Raw genomic sequence first — 13,932 nt, 5'->3', positions numbered from 1 at the left:
CAACAAAATGAGGCTGAGGAGTGGGGTATGGTTAAACTTTAAAAGCCCAACATTAAGTCAAGCTAAACACAGTAACACAGAGACAAAGGAATATAATAAAAACAACATCATTTTCAAAAACCAGAAGACACTAATAATTCAACAGGGTTTCAAAAATATAACCTAATAGTACTGTATCATACAAACTCTGATATGTTTCACAATGAACATTTCCAAGTGTACATCAAAATGTTTAAAATAATATTTTTACCCTAAAAGAATGATCAGTTTCTTATCTGGAAATATTCCCTGTGAGATTCATCAATACAAACTAATGGGTATCTTCATGCTACCCCTGTCAATCAGACACTCCCAATCAGGTTGAAAATTGTCCCTTGCACACACATACTCTTCTCCAGCAGAGAACATACCTACTTGTAAAAGGAAAACAGAGAAATAGGGAAAGCAGCATCCAAGCAATGGGTATGCATAACCCTGAATAAACAGAAGGTGACCAAATTCTTTCATGTGGATGAATGGATGGACGGACAGATGGATGGACAGTTATTACTGCCACCTATAGTTAAAGACGTCCAACATTCCCATTATAAGACCCTATTTTACAGTTGTTCATAGAAACCATTGACAAATTTTAACCATTTGGGCTTTTTTCCCCATGTTGAATGTCTGCCTCAGGATGTTTTTTTTTTTTAAATTTCAGTAAAAATGATTCAGCCATTCCTAAGAACAAATTTAAATTATTTTCTCTCACATTCAAAAATTCTTACAACTGTTTCACTGAGAAGCTCTTGCATCTCCATGCTTTGAAGCAGAGATTTGAAATTTGGCAGGGAGTCACTGTGATGTCAGGGATGTATCTTTTGCTGTTTATGTGAAAATCTACCTATTTGGCCAAGTTATAAACCTCTAAAAATTCACAGATTGCACATGCTCAGTAGAGACTTGTTAATTCAGCAGCTCAGTTATCTCAAGAAGATTCTGTCTGCAATGGGCATGCTCCAACTCCTGGCTGCAGAAGGGGAGCAGGGCTTTTCTTGCAATTGCTCCCCCCTGCTACAGAGCCAGTTACAGGAACAGAAAGCAGGGAGATTCTCTGTCCTATGCTCTCAGTGCTCCAGCTGTTCATGCCCAGAAAGCAAGCAAGAAGAAGCTGGTGCATCTGAGTATGGAAGTATGGGGTAGGGGAAGAAACGTGTCTTGAGTCCTGTGGAAAAAATATCATATGAATATGTAGCTAAAGACTTCATCATAATCCATATGCACAAGGAGCTAAATTAAGAATGTACAGGCAACCATAATTCTAGCATGTCTTAACTTTTGAGTGCATCACTTGCAACTTTAACATTGTTTTAATGTGGGTTTTTTTAAAATTTAATTTCCTGTGTTTTTTAAAACACAAATTGAAAAAAAGTCCATCACATAGAACCATACTGACCTCTATGTGGACCACCAGCAGGGTTGAGATCTTTAGATCCACAGCATAGCCTTCTATCACTTTAACTAACAGAACAAGAGGTAGCAATAGAAGGCTGTAAACTATGTGGACTTGCCACTAGAGGAGGATTCAGAGTAACAGCCGTGTTAGTCTGTATTCGCAAAAAGAAAAGGAGTATTTGTGGCACCTTAGAGACTAACCAATTTATTTGAGCATGAGCTTTCGTGAGCTACAGCTGCATCCGATGAAGTGAGCTGTAGCTCACGAAAGCTCATGCTCAAATAAATTGGTTAGTCTCTAAGGTGCCACAAGTACTCCTTTTCTTTTAGAGGAGGATTGAGGCACTCTGCATTTGTGTTTCCTTTGCTGTCAGCAAATAGCTATGAATGTTGACACTCAGGACCTGGGTTAGATTCCAGGTTCTTTGGAGAAGTGCTTTCCAGTGTGTTACAGACCTTTTTGCCCCATCCCATCCTCATCCTCTAATGCCTTTCCCTGTCCCCCTTTCTGCCCCTATCCCCAGCTCCTCCTCCTTCTCTCTGGTTCCTGCCCATCCTGTAGCCTCTGGCAGTGTTCTGTCCCCATCCATGGCTCCTGCCATACCACACACACACTGCTCCTGACCCTTTGCCCTATCATTGTTCCTACCACCATCTTCTGCTCCCCCTGCTCTTGCCCTTATCCCTTTGCATCTACTCCTTTTCCTCCATCCCCTATTCCTCATCCTTTTACATTCAAGTCAGGCTGCTTCCTCCTCATCTTCCATGCTGCCTGAGCCCCATTAGAAGCAACATTGAAAGCACAGGAGAGAGAGTTCCCCTGCTCTCAGTTTCGGTGCCCTGGCAACTCAGAGGAGAAAGGGAAAATCCAGCCCAGCCCAAGGGATGGCCTAAACGCAATCCAATTGGTATGTAGGAGCTATAAGGGGATGAAGCATTCTTGATGCTCATTGAAATCTTCAGAGAATTTAGCTGCCAGTTTCTAACAAGTCTCTACTATACTTGTGCAAACTGATTTTTTTTCCTTGGCATAATTGAGTGACTTTCCACACGGACACCAAAGTCAGGGCCGAATTAACTCTCCTGTGGGCCCAGGGCTATAAGATTTTGTGGGGCCCTTGCATACAAGTCTTTTTCCTAATTTAAAACAAAATTATCACAATTATGGCATTGAGGCTATTAACACTATATTAAGCTTGCCTTTTAATTAACATAAAGCAGTTCTGTGGTTACATTTCAGTTTTAAAACATGTAGAATATAGTTAAATTAATTCAAAATAGCCTACTTCTTACTTTAAAACAGCTGTAATAATAATTTCTTTCTGGGAGGGAGTTTGGGTGCAGGAGGGGGCTAGAGGCTGGGGCAGATTGTTGGGGCTCAGGAGACGGAGAGGGAGAGGGGTGCGGTCTTTGGGAAGGAGTTTAGTACAGGACGGGATTCTGACCTGGGGCAGCGAGTTGGAGTGCAGGAGGGGGTGTGAGGTGCAGGCTCCGGCTGGGAGGTTAGGAGGTGCTGTGCTGCTGGATTTTTAGCGGCCGGGAGATTGTGATCGACTGGCAGAGGCTCCAGGATTGTACAGTCAATCATGATCAACAGGTTGGTCACCGTTGAATTGTATATAATTATGGATTTATTTTTGCAGGGCCCCCTAAGCCCGAGGCCCTGGGCTGCAGCCCCTAAAGCCCCTGGGCTAATCCAGCCCAGATCAAGGTGACGTAACATGTATAACACACAAGAGATCAACAATACTGGACTGCAGAATAGCTTTTAAAACCTGCCTAAATTGGATTTCTCTCTTTAATCCAGGAAACACAGATGCCTGGGCTGCAAGTATCTGACTACTTTACAGCTAAATGGAGACTGAAGATGTACAAAGCCAGACAACTGCCGGGATAGAACTCTCAATATGGTTGGCAGTCTTGCTTGATTAGTCTAACTGTCTAGATAGCGAATCTTCATAATGTAACATTCCTCAAAAAACAAACAAAAAATACTGAGGAAATTCATGTAAGATTGTTAGAAAAACAGAGCCTAAGTGAAAACACTAACTCATCCTGGATCAAGACCAACTGCCGTTTTGTAAACAGAGTTGGCTATTTTTGCAGCAACAGGTGTGAGATTACAGCAACACTTCAAGATCATTCCCCCTCTACTCCCTCCTCCAGGCATTAAGCAAACAGATCTGTTTTTGTTTTTAAAGAGCGCTTATGTTAACCACAAGCTTTAAGAACATTAGAGATCTCACAAAACATTCACATTAAATACTTTTGAATAAAGAAAAATCTGTACAATCCTGTTATAAGGTTATTACCAATTCTGAAACCCTTTTAAAAACTAAGTCACCTGTTTTTGTAGTTTAGCAAGTGTTTTGTGTGTGGGGTTTCTGTTAACTAAAAAAAAAAAAAATCACTAGTTTTAATCTCAAAGGTTTCACAGAAATATGCCCCTCAAAATAATTTATTAAAACCTGAATGAACATTCAGGGAAAAAAATATAACAGACCTCTAAGTAGCCCTGTGACTTAAGTGAACAGATAATAAAAAGAGATGAGACACTAAGCATTTTCTGATACAGTACTTAGTCCTCTTGGAAGGAATCAACTCCTATGTTCTCTGGATTTGGTCTGGTGACAGGCCTGTCAATTCTACTGAGTATGGCGTCCCCAGTCACACAGACATGTCTCTTCCTGGTGCTGGTATGAATCGGTCTTACGTTCTTTCTTGCAGTCCCCTCTACATTATCGTTACTTCTTCCTTAGGCTCTTCTCCCTGGCTATCTCCACCATCTGCTCCTCTCTTCTGCAGGGACTGGCTTCCCTTCTTTTTTTCCTGACAACCTTATGTTCAGCCTGTTTCTCTCCTCCTCATTCCCCAGTGCAGCAAACCTGTTATCCAACTTGTTTTCACCACCACTAGCTGGTGTCTTCCTCTGCTTTGTCCTCATGGTCACATTCTTCCATGGATTACCCTGTTCTTCCAGCTGTTCACTCTCCAAGTCCTTTTGTTTGGCAGATGTCTGCAAATCTTGAGCTGTCTGTGGTATCTCCATCTTCAAATCCCCATATAAATTCCATCATTGTCTCCAGCTGCATGTCCAATCCTTGGATCTTCTCTGCCATGAACTCTATTAGGTAACATTTCAAACATAGGTGACTTCCATCAGATGCTCTCTCAACAATGAAGTATATCCCACAGCTTCTGCATCCAACCATCTTCTTTGTCTCTTCTCCTCCTCAGGTCACTTCTAGTGCTGTCACAGGAGCCACTGTTGTCTTCACTTCCTAGATCCTATTCCTAGGGAAAAAAGGGGAAGGGAGGGAATCCTCCCCCGAAACTCCCACATAAACTCCACCGTTAGCCACCTATCAACTGACAATTAAGTGTCATTTAAAGGACAACACCAGAACAGAACCATTGGTTTTGAGGACTCTGGCTTGATCCCCTACTGAGCCTATAAAACTGGTTTGACTAGCAGCAAACAAGACCTCCCAAGCACAGAACAACAAAACCCTATGGCAGGATTTAAAGTGACACTCTAAAGAGAGGCAGTTGTTTTTCAGAGAACCAGACAGACATAGAGGATCCTGCTGAGGGTGTCTGAAGAAGTTAGGACTGCCTAGGTCACCATCAGGGGATGGGAAGTCTTTAAGTAAAAGACATGCATATAACTGTTGTTTTAAAATCCTTTTTCCCTAAAAGCTTTGTTCTCACTGCTAAATAAACAATACTTTTGATTTAAGAAAGCTTTTTGTTACTATATACCACCAGTCACAGACTCCCAAAGGGAAGAACAACAGGGGCCCGAATTCAGTCGGACCTGCAGGATAAGAACAGGTTACTGAAGCCCAGATCCTGGTCAAAAAATGGAAGAATTGTAAAATTTCATCCCAAGATAGGTAAAGGCATTAGGCCTGACACCAGAAAGACCAGAAAGGGGACAGAAGTGCAGCTAGCCCTGTAACAGAGCCCAACAGACTAATTTGCTCTATATTGACAAGGCTGAGCCTCTTTCCAAGTATCTGTCCAACCATGCACCTGCACATATCAGCTGGGTGGCATGTCCACTTCCCCAGATCAAAGTTACTCCATGTCCCTCTTACCTCTCTCTGACCCACATTCCATGATTCCCTTATGCACCGAGATTATTTCTATATACTGCACTTTAAATATTATCTCTATTGACTTTGAGAAGGTACACCAGGACTTGAGCAGCTACTGCTGTTTATGCTTCCTTTGATGAAATACTGGCACAGTTAGCTCCAATGTATGACCTCCCCTACACAGTTACACGGACAGTTTTCTCAATACCATAGCCAGTGTGCCAACATTCCGTCTCTGAATCCCACACCCATGCATGCCCTGCAGGGGGCCACCATATAGATTCCACTACAGGGCATTACTTTGCCTATCTTCTTATGTATGGGCACAGGACTCAGGAAATCCACAATCCCAACCTAATCTGGCAGCCCGGCTGCCAACAGCACAGGGAGCCTGCATTACAGGCTGCTGCTAGCTCCTGGAAAATCCAGGGGAAAAAGAAAAAACATTCAACCCTAATCTCTGTGCGCTCCACAAGCTCCACAGCTTTGGGCCATCCCCAAGTCCCCTGAGAAGGAACCTTCTGACCACTACACAGTAAGTGATTGCAGCCACTGGGAAAGTCCCTACCTCTCCCCCGCACAATTGGGGATGGGAAGGGAAGAGCTCCATCAGGCTATCAACCACCATACTCGCTAGGACTCACCCCCAGCCAAGGAGATATCTTCTCCTGGGGCAAGCAGGATTCATATCACCCTTACAGCAGGAAATAGAGCTTTTGTGCAAGGGGCTCAGGCTACTGCTGTATCCTTCTGTTCAACCAGATATAGAGCCCCTTCCTTATCTAAATATTCTTTAACCTGTTCTTTCTCTATTTTAGCTTGCATTCCTTCCCACTTGTTCATATTTCTTGTGTTCAGTATCTGGTCACCACAAACCTTCTTAATGAAGACTGAAGCAAAATAGGCATTAAACACCTCAGCTTTCTTGATGTCATCAGTTATTAGTTCTCCTTCCCCACAAGTAGAGGGCCTATACTTTCCTTCATCTTTCTCTTCCTACTAATGTATTTAAAGAACCTCCTCATATTGCCTTTTATGTCCCTTGCTAGGAGTAACTCATTTTGGGCCTTACCATTTCTGATTTTGTTCCTACGTGCTATTCTTTTGTACTCCTCGTTAGAAATTTGTCCATATTTCCATTTTTTGTAAGATTCCTTTCTGATTTTCAGGTCATTACAAGAGCTCCTGATGGAGACATATTTGCATCTTACTATTCTTCCTACCTTTCCCTTGCATTGGTACAGTTTGCAGTTGTGCTTAAATATTGTCTCCTTGAAAAACTGCCAGCACTCCTTTTTCCCTTAGATTTTCTTCTAAGTCTGCTTTTTTGAAGTCCGTTGTCCTTATTCTGCTACTCTCCTTGCCTCCTTGCCTTGGAATCGTGAAATTTATCGTATTTCATGATCACTTTCACCCAAATTGTCTTCCACCTTCATATTCGCTACCAATTCATCCTGGTTGGCTAGAATCAAGTCTGTCCTCCACTTTCTGGAACAAAGAGTTGTTCCCAGTACATTCCAGGAACTTGCTGGAAATGTTGTATTTTGCCATATTACTTTTCCAGCAGATGTCTGGGTAGTTGAAGTCCCCCATTACTACCAGTTTTGGCGATATTTCTGTTATTTTTTCTAGAAACACCTCATCCACCTCCTCTTCGTGATTTGGTGGTCTATAGTAGACATCCATATCTTACTTCATTTTTAAATTTTAAATATTATTAATTTTTGGTGGTGCATTTTGATACTGAGGATAAGAAATATGAGCTTAGATATTCTAGATTATTCTATTAACTATTTTTTTGGATTATGTCCAATACTCATTTGGTGAATGTCTATTTTTCTGCAAAGAAGAGAGTAGAGTCCACCACTGTACTCAGCCCTCTTCTTCCAACTGGGTATACCAGGGTCATGTGGAATGCTATGTGGTGGGGCTGCTTTTCCTAGGTAAGTCTTCCCTGTGTCGTTTCCTCTTCATCTATTCCATTTTATTCACTGTACTAGTTCTCTTATTCTATTTTCTCACAGAATAGCCTCTGAAGGACTGTCTGACTTTTAGAATGGTTTGAATTCCCTTTTATACTGCTTTGTCCATCAGCTCTCACAAAGTTTTTTTCCATGATATTTTGATGCTGTCAGGAGCGGCTTTGCTTTGTTGTCTAGTTTCTAGGAACAGTAACCTATGCCTGTGTTGCTAGCCATAGCAGAGAAGTTAAAAGGATCTAAAGAGACATCTCAGTTAAATAATGCAACCAGGGGACTTTCTGAAACCTTGCTTCCAACCTCTGAGAATTTTTTTTTTTTTAACTTTCTAAGGGAAGAGGCTGGACAAGTTTTTCCATGCCAAAATCACTGAAGTGAGGTGGGAGGATGCCACAGAGGTCCTTAGTACACTTAAACTTACATTGTAGCTCCTTCTCAGGCATGAATCTATTCACCTGGTTGTTCCTGACCCTAATGAAATATTAGCCCACCAGCTTTTAACCATTGCACAGGAGAGCCTTGTTTTTGCTAGGTGGTGTTTAGAGAAATATAATGAACTAATTTTAAACCACAGAGAAAATACTGTTTAATTTCTGAACATCACTGAACAACGATGACAACATTGGAGCTCTTTCTTTGCAGAATTTGGAACAACTCATTGCATTAGATTATGCTCAATTCATCTTTGGAAGGTTATCATAGCAACCATACAAGCTAGGGATCTGATTCATTTTTAAAGGAAAGCTTAAATTCTGCAGAAGTTGATGCTATTCACTTGTGAAATATTCTTATTCACTGTGGGCAAATAGATTTTTCACACCCTTCAGATGAAGACAGAAGTAGCCAATGAATTACCATTGAGAATCAGAACCATAGGTCTGCTTGTTTGACATGAACTTTGTTTGACCCATAAAGTTATTGCTTCTTTGAACCCCATATCAGAACACACAGGATTTACCTATAGCAGACTTTCACACCAATGCTATTGTGATGACAACAGTTGTACTTGGGGGCTGTAACAGATGACTCACACGCTCTGTGGACTGGGCACAGATGGGGATGCATAACGCACACTGACTAATGGATTATGCTACCACGGATTCAGCTCGTCTAATAGTAGCAATACGGGACGTGTTGGTGCAGAAAGAGTACCAGAGGCCACTAGTGTTTTTCCATCATGTCATCTAGATATGTTCTGAAGAGGGTTAGACAATACAATAGTTAAAAATAACAGTAGGTACCAGAACCCTGTCTACACTAGCACTCTGACTGTTGATAAACCTCCAGTGGAGCTGAATCAACTCCTGCCCACTATATCTTGAATGTCAAAATACAGAGGACTAATTAGCAAGTCCCCATGAAGCATCTGACTAAACCCTTGTAAATAGGAACATAAAAGATACTGGTTGTAGGTTGCTCATGGGGACTGGACTCAAAGGCCCTTTACCACCACCTTGTTGTCCACTGGATCTTTGACCTCTTGCCATGGTTTTGCACAGGAAGAGGAAGGAACCCAAGGCGGGAGGTGTGGTCAAAAGCCATTGTTGATGAGGCAAGGTTCAAGTTGCTTGGCGGTAGTAATACAGACCTTGGAGGAACCACTGCACTGTCCACTTCCCACATTAGGTTTGGGGAGAGGAGTAGAAATATGCTGGCAATGGTAACAAAAGTGCAGATGACATACATCATTAATGTTTTTGAGGGAAATGCACCAAAGAGAAAATGTGACCAAAACTCTACAAATTTCTTAAAGGGACATCAACTTGAAATCTAATCGGCTTTTTGTTTAGTTGGGTTTTTTTTGTTATTGTTGTTTTAAAAGTTAAAAGCTGTATCAGATGCAACACCAACCCCCAAGTGTATCTGCCAAATTCTATAGCTTTGCAATCATATTTTCCTATTTTAAAAAATATTTCTTTCTCCTCTACGTCTGTGTGAAATATCCACTCAAATGGAAAATTCACTAACTATAGAAGGGAAAAGGTGCATTGGACTATATAGAATAACGTAAACTGGAAAACAAATGTGACTTTTAAGTTAACCATGTCTGTTTAATATTAATTGAGACTAAGTACCTCATGATTGATGACAGTCCAGCCACCAGATGAATCACTGTCACTGGAATTTTCAGACATTTTCAAAGTAGCTACAAGTGAAAATAAATCATGTTAGCATGAAACATATATCGTTATTGTAATTTTTTTCTAAAAAACAACAACTGAAAATGTATCCAGCTTAGAAAACCACAGATCACACAATTATAATACTTATACAATACTTTACAATTTACAGAATTGGAATAAACTGGAATAAAAAGAGCAGGTCTGTTTTGAAAAAAAAAAGGTATACTTTTGTATTTCAATATTTAAAACTATATTCTTGTAAAGTTAAGTAAATATTGAGTATATGGACTTTCTATATCAAGACCATAGGCAGTGTTTTTGGCCCTTATGGCTCCCCTTTTAGCCATCTAAAATGCTCAAAATGTGAGGAAAAAACTAAGTGCAATTATGTAATATATCCCAAGAATATTTCCTACAGACAAACAATTAAAGATTAAAGGTAATTCCGAGTGCTTAAGATACCAAGCAACTATAATGAAAATGATTAAAACCATTACTTGTCATAGCAACTATGTTTCCCTGAGATGACTGATTATATGAATCCCCAGTGTTTGAAGTCCAGCAGGCTCCAAGGAAACAAACTTGGAATCTTTTATAAAGTATAGTCTATTGGAGTTACTTCCACCCCAAGCCTCAAAACCAGGGTACAATCATTCTTCAATTCCTTCCACTAAGTAAGAAACCCTTAATAATGACTCCAAAGAAGTGGGGAATATGATGTGGGCATAGAAAGTAGATTGATGAGAACAAAACAATGTAAAGGTGGAATTTAGTTACAATAAACTGTGAACTTATAATTGCTGCTATAAGAGAGGGGTTAAGGAATGATTTTCAGAAAAGTAGATGTATGGTTGCAATTGATGTTTGTTTATTCCCATTTACCAATAAGATCCTGTTTTCTTCATTGTTAAAATGCAATCTAAGTTTCTAAACTCCCAAAAGACTAAAATGAAGACAGTTACAAGTTCTTCATTTTTAAAAAGATTTAATCTACTTAAAAAAGACAAAGTGGGTCAAACTTTATAAACAGGGTATACATTTATCACTTATAAAAAAAAATTCCAAGTAATCGGAAAACTATTGAATCATGCTGTATTAGCCATCCAACAGAATGGAAGAGTAAGTTTATGGGATACAAACGCTGAATAAAACTTCGACAAAGTGATGATTAAATTACTAACACAAGAAAAGAGAGTTATAACACTTTGGTTCATAAACACGCACTCTTTACCAGAAATTCTGCCAGTTCAAAATATTTCTGATGAGAGTACAAACATAGTATCTCGCTTAAATACATTTACTTCATTTATTACTGACCCTGCTGCCTTTATCCCTTTCTATATATTTAACCATATTTAGAAGATATGAACTAAACATGAAAAAGAACTCGTTTCAAAGATAAATGTCAATGTCACTCCATATGCAGAGCTGTAGCTAGGAATTTACAGAGGGAAAAATTACCTAATCTGTTTTCCTATTGTGTTTCTTAGAGTTACATTTGACCAATCCCTGCAGTCACCGCCAAATTTATTAGCAATTATTTTATAACATTCCATTTTCTCATTAAATTATGTTAAAATATTTAGGATTTCTACAGAGATATGGTAACAACCAGAACTGATCACTGCTAATAGATTAAGAATTCTTAATAATTAACAATTCAGATATCAATTTAGAATACTGAAAAACCAAAATAATTAAATTTTGGTCCATTTTAAAGAAAGGAAATTTACCTAAAGCAAAACACATTCATGCTTTCCATACAGATCCAGAAAGATACTAGCCAGTCCTGGGTTAATATATTTGGATTACCTAGGGGCCTTATTAAAAAAATCCACTAAAATCAATAGAAAGAGACTCATTAAAATGAATGAGCTTTGGGTCAGGTACGAGAAGGCTACCAAATACGATCTAAGAACTTGTCTACATGGGAGGGTTTAAACTGGATTAAGTCACTAGTCTGTTTTGAAAAAACTTAAGAATACACACCTCCATCCATTATAGTGAACTAACTCTGCATTTATTGCAAAATCTAGAATCCTCTTTCAAAGTGAAGTAAATTTGCTGTAAATTGAGTTAGTCCCGTTTATTGTTCATGTGCACATAATGCTGCTGTATATTACTTTGTCAGGACTCTAATGGCTATCCCACTGTTTTGCAGGTAACCATCACTGACCTGTCTGTTTAACTCTGTGCCGTCCCTTGCTCTGATGTGAAGATGACAGGATGTTCCTTCCCCTGTTTAAAAACTGGCAGGGTGCCAGATTTTGGCCATTGGCTTTGACTGGTGCAATATTACTCAAGAAGTCCTACAACATGATTTGTGCAGCTGCTTGGAGCCATGCTGAGACACTAGTTCTCATCACCATCTGAGAAGAACTGTTGCTGCAGGAAGTTCTTGTGGTCAGCCACCGGAATAAAGCTCTTTTTGTGGACATAGCTAAGCAGATGACTGTGAGGGGCCACCACCAGAATGCTAAACAATACAAGAAAAACTACGAACAGTTTTACCATCTCTGAGATTCCTCCAAGGCTGTGAAGAATCTCAGGGAAGAAAAGTCAGAAATGCATATGAAAAAAATGCTACCATACTCTCTCTCGAATATGAACAATAACCCACTGTGGGTTTTTCCTACTCTCACAACTGCAGGACCTGCAGTGGCTAGATCCTCACAGACAGGGCCTTTATCAACATCTCAGTGGCTGACTAACCTGAATGGGAGAAAGTAGAAAACTCAGGATGAAATATTTGCGGACCACACTGCAGAGCCCCAAAGAAAAACAAAAATAACGAAGAGGTGGAGGTGGTATTTTAGGACAGAGAGGGAAAATGACAGGGTGCTCTCCAGAGAGATTATGAGAGAGGCCAGAGACAGCATGGTAGTTGCCAGGGACAGCATTGCCATGTCAAAAGACAAGACTGAAAAGGATAGGGAGATACAGAGGCAACACAAAGCCAGAATGCCCTGGTGCAGCATTCTGCTGCTGTTGCTGTTACGGCAGCAGGCAATGCAAAATTCAAATCAGGACCCAGCCATGTTATGCAATTCCTGGAAACACAGGCTATTGGGAACAGTAACTCCTCCCAGCTGTATTCCTGCAGCATTGCTCCCAGAGGCCATTCCCTTCACAAACTCAGGGCAGCAAAAACAGTTGCATCTGATAGTCCACCTCTTGTGAGCCCTCAAAAGCCTCTGGTAACTTCGAGCCTCACCACTCAAACTCCAGAAATAGAGGACGTACTACTTCACACAATGCACAGTCAATCCATGGAACTCATTGCCAGGGGATGTTGTATCCTAAGCTTCTAACTGCAAAAAGCTGGGAGTGAACAACAGAGGATGGATCACTCGATAATTGCCCTGTTCTGTTAATTTCCTCTGAAGCATCTCACATTGGTTACTGTCTGAAGACAGGATACTGGGCTGGATGGACTACTTGTTTGACCCAGTACAGCCATTCTTATGTTTAGAAGGCCCATGAAAAAGAAGTACCAGAAGATAGGCATCTACTTGCCTGCAACTTTAAACCACTTCCTGCTTTGTGTTCTGTCCTGCACTGCACTGTTGTACTTTAAAACAATAGTGAAACAAAAAATATCAAAGAATTCTTTGTAGTTGTTAGATAACAGATTGCTGTTTAATGTATTGTTTAATAAGAAGAACCCGCTGTTGCAGTTAAAGGTTTATTTTTGTTCCATACTGATTATTAAACAACAAAAGCCTTTAAAAATTCATTCATAAGGAGTCATCAATATGTTTTACACAGAAAATCCTTAAGTTTGAAATAATTCATAGGGTTTTACAGAAGTAGCTAGGCAAAGACAAGGTAAAATAAGGAGTGTCCACAATGCCACACTTCCACTGCCCATAAAAAACACTAAACCACTCACAATCCATCCCACCCCTCTTTCACAGGTTAACAGCTGGATGCACAGCTGCCAATTTTCAGGTCACAGAATGAAAATAAAATAAAAACAATAGGCTACCCTGACAATATTGCCTTGAGTGTTTCCATTTTCTACTGAAAATCTTGTTGACTGCTTAAACTGCTGAGCAAGTCTCTGCACTTTAGCCTCCCACCCGCTGGTAAGGCTTTTTCCATTACTCTCACAAATGCTGTGCAACATGCAGTTATAATCTTAGGAAATTTTTTTTTTCTGCAACTCTCAACCTATTTCACAAATAGCACCATCTTATTTTCAAATGGCCAAATGCACGTTTGACTATCATTCTGCAATTACTGAGGTGGTAAACAATCCCTTCTTTCTGTCCAAACAGCCTGTGCATGGCTTCT

General features: G+C 40.1%; 1 protein-coding gene across 9 annotated transcripts in view; it reads right to left on the bottom strand.

The window, feature by feature from the left end:
* Window positions 1-13,932, bottom strand: part of CCPG1 (cell cycle progression 1) — a 65,959-nt gene that overhangs the window by 35,104 nt on the left and 16,923 nt on the right. For 8 of the 9 annotated variants that reach the window (XM_073303804.2, XM_073303799.2, XM_073303801.2 and 5 more), the window contains exon 2: window positions 9,589-9,659. In XM_073303804.2, the coding sequence (XP_073159905.1) occupies window positions 9,589-9,648 (60 nt within the window). In that variant the 5' untranslated portion in view covers window positions 9,649-9,659. Of the gene's footprint in view, window positions 1-250; window positions 384-9,588; window positions 9,660-13,932 lie in introns of those variants that run through there. The other variant, XM_073303806.1, reaches the window with a different exon arrangement.

Source organism: Lepidochelys kempii, chromosome 10 (assembly GCF_965140285.1).
Source record: "Lepidochelys kempii isolate rLepKem1 chromosome 10, rLepKem1.hap1, whole genome shotgun sequence".
Classification (NCBI taxonomy): Eukaryota; Metazoa; Chordata; order Testudines; family Cheloniidae; genus Lepidochelys; species Lepidochelys kempii.
Note: the sequence above shows the minus strand (reverse complement) of the source record. Positions and strands in the feature narration are given on the sequence as shown.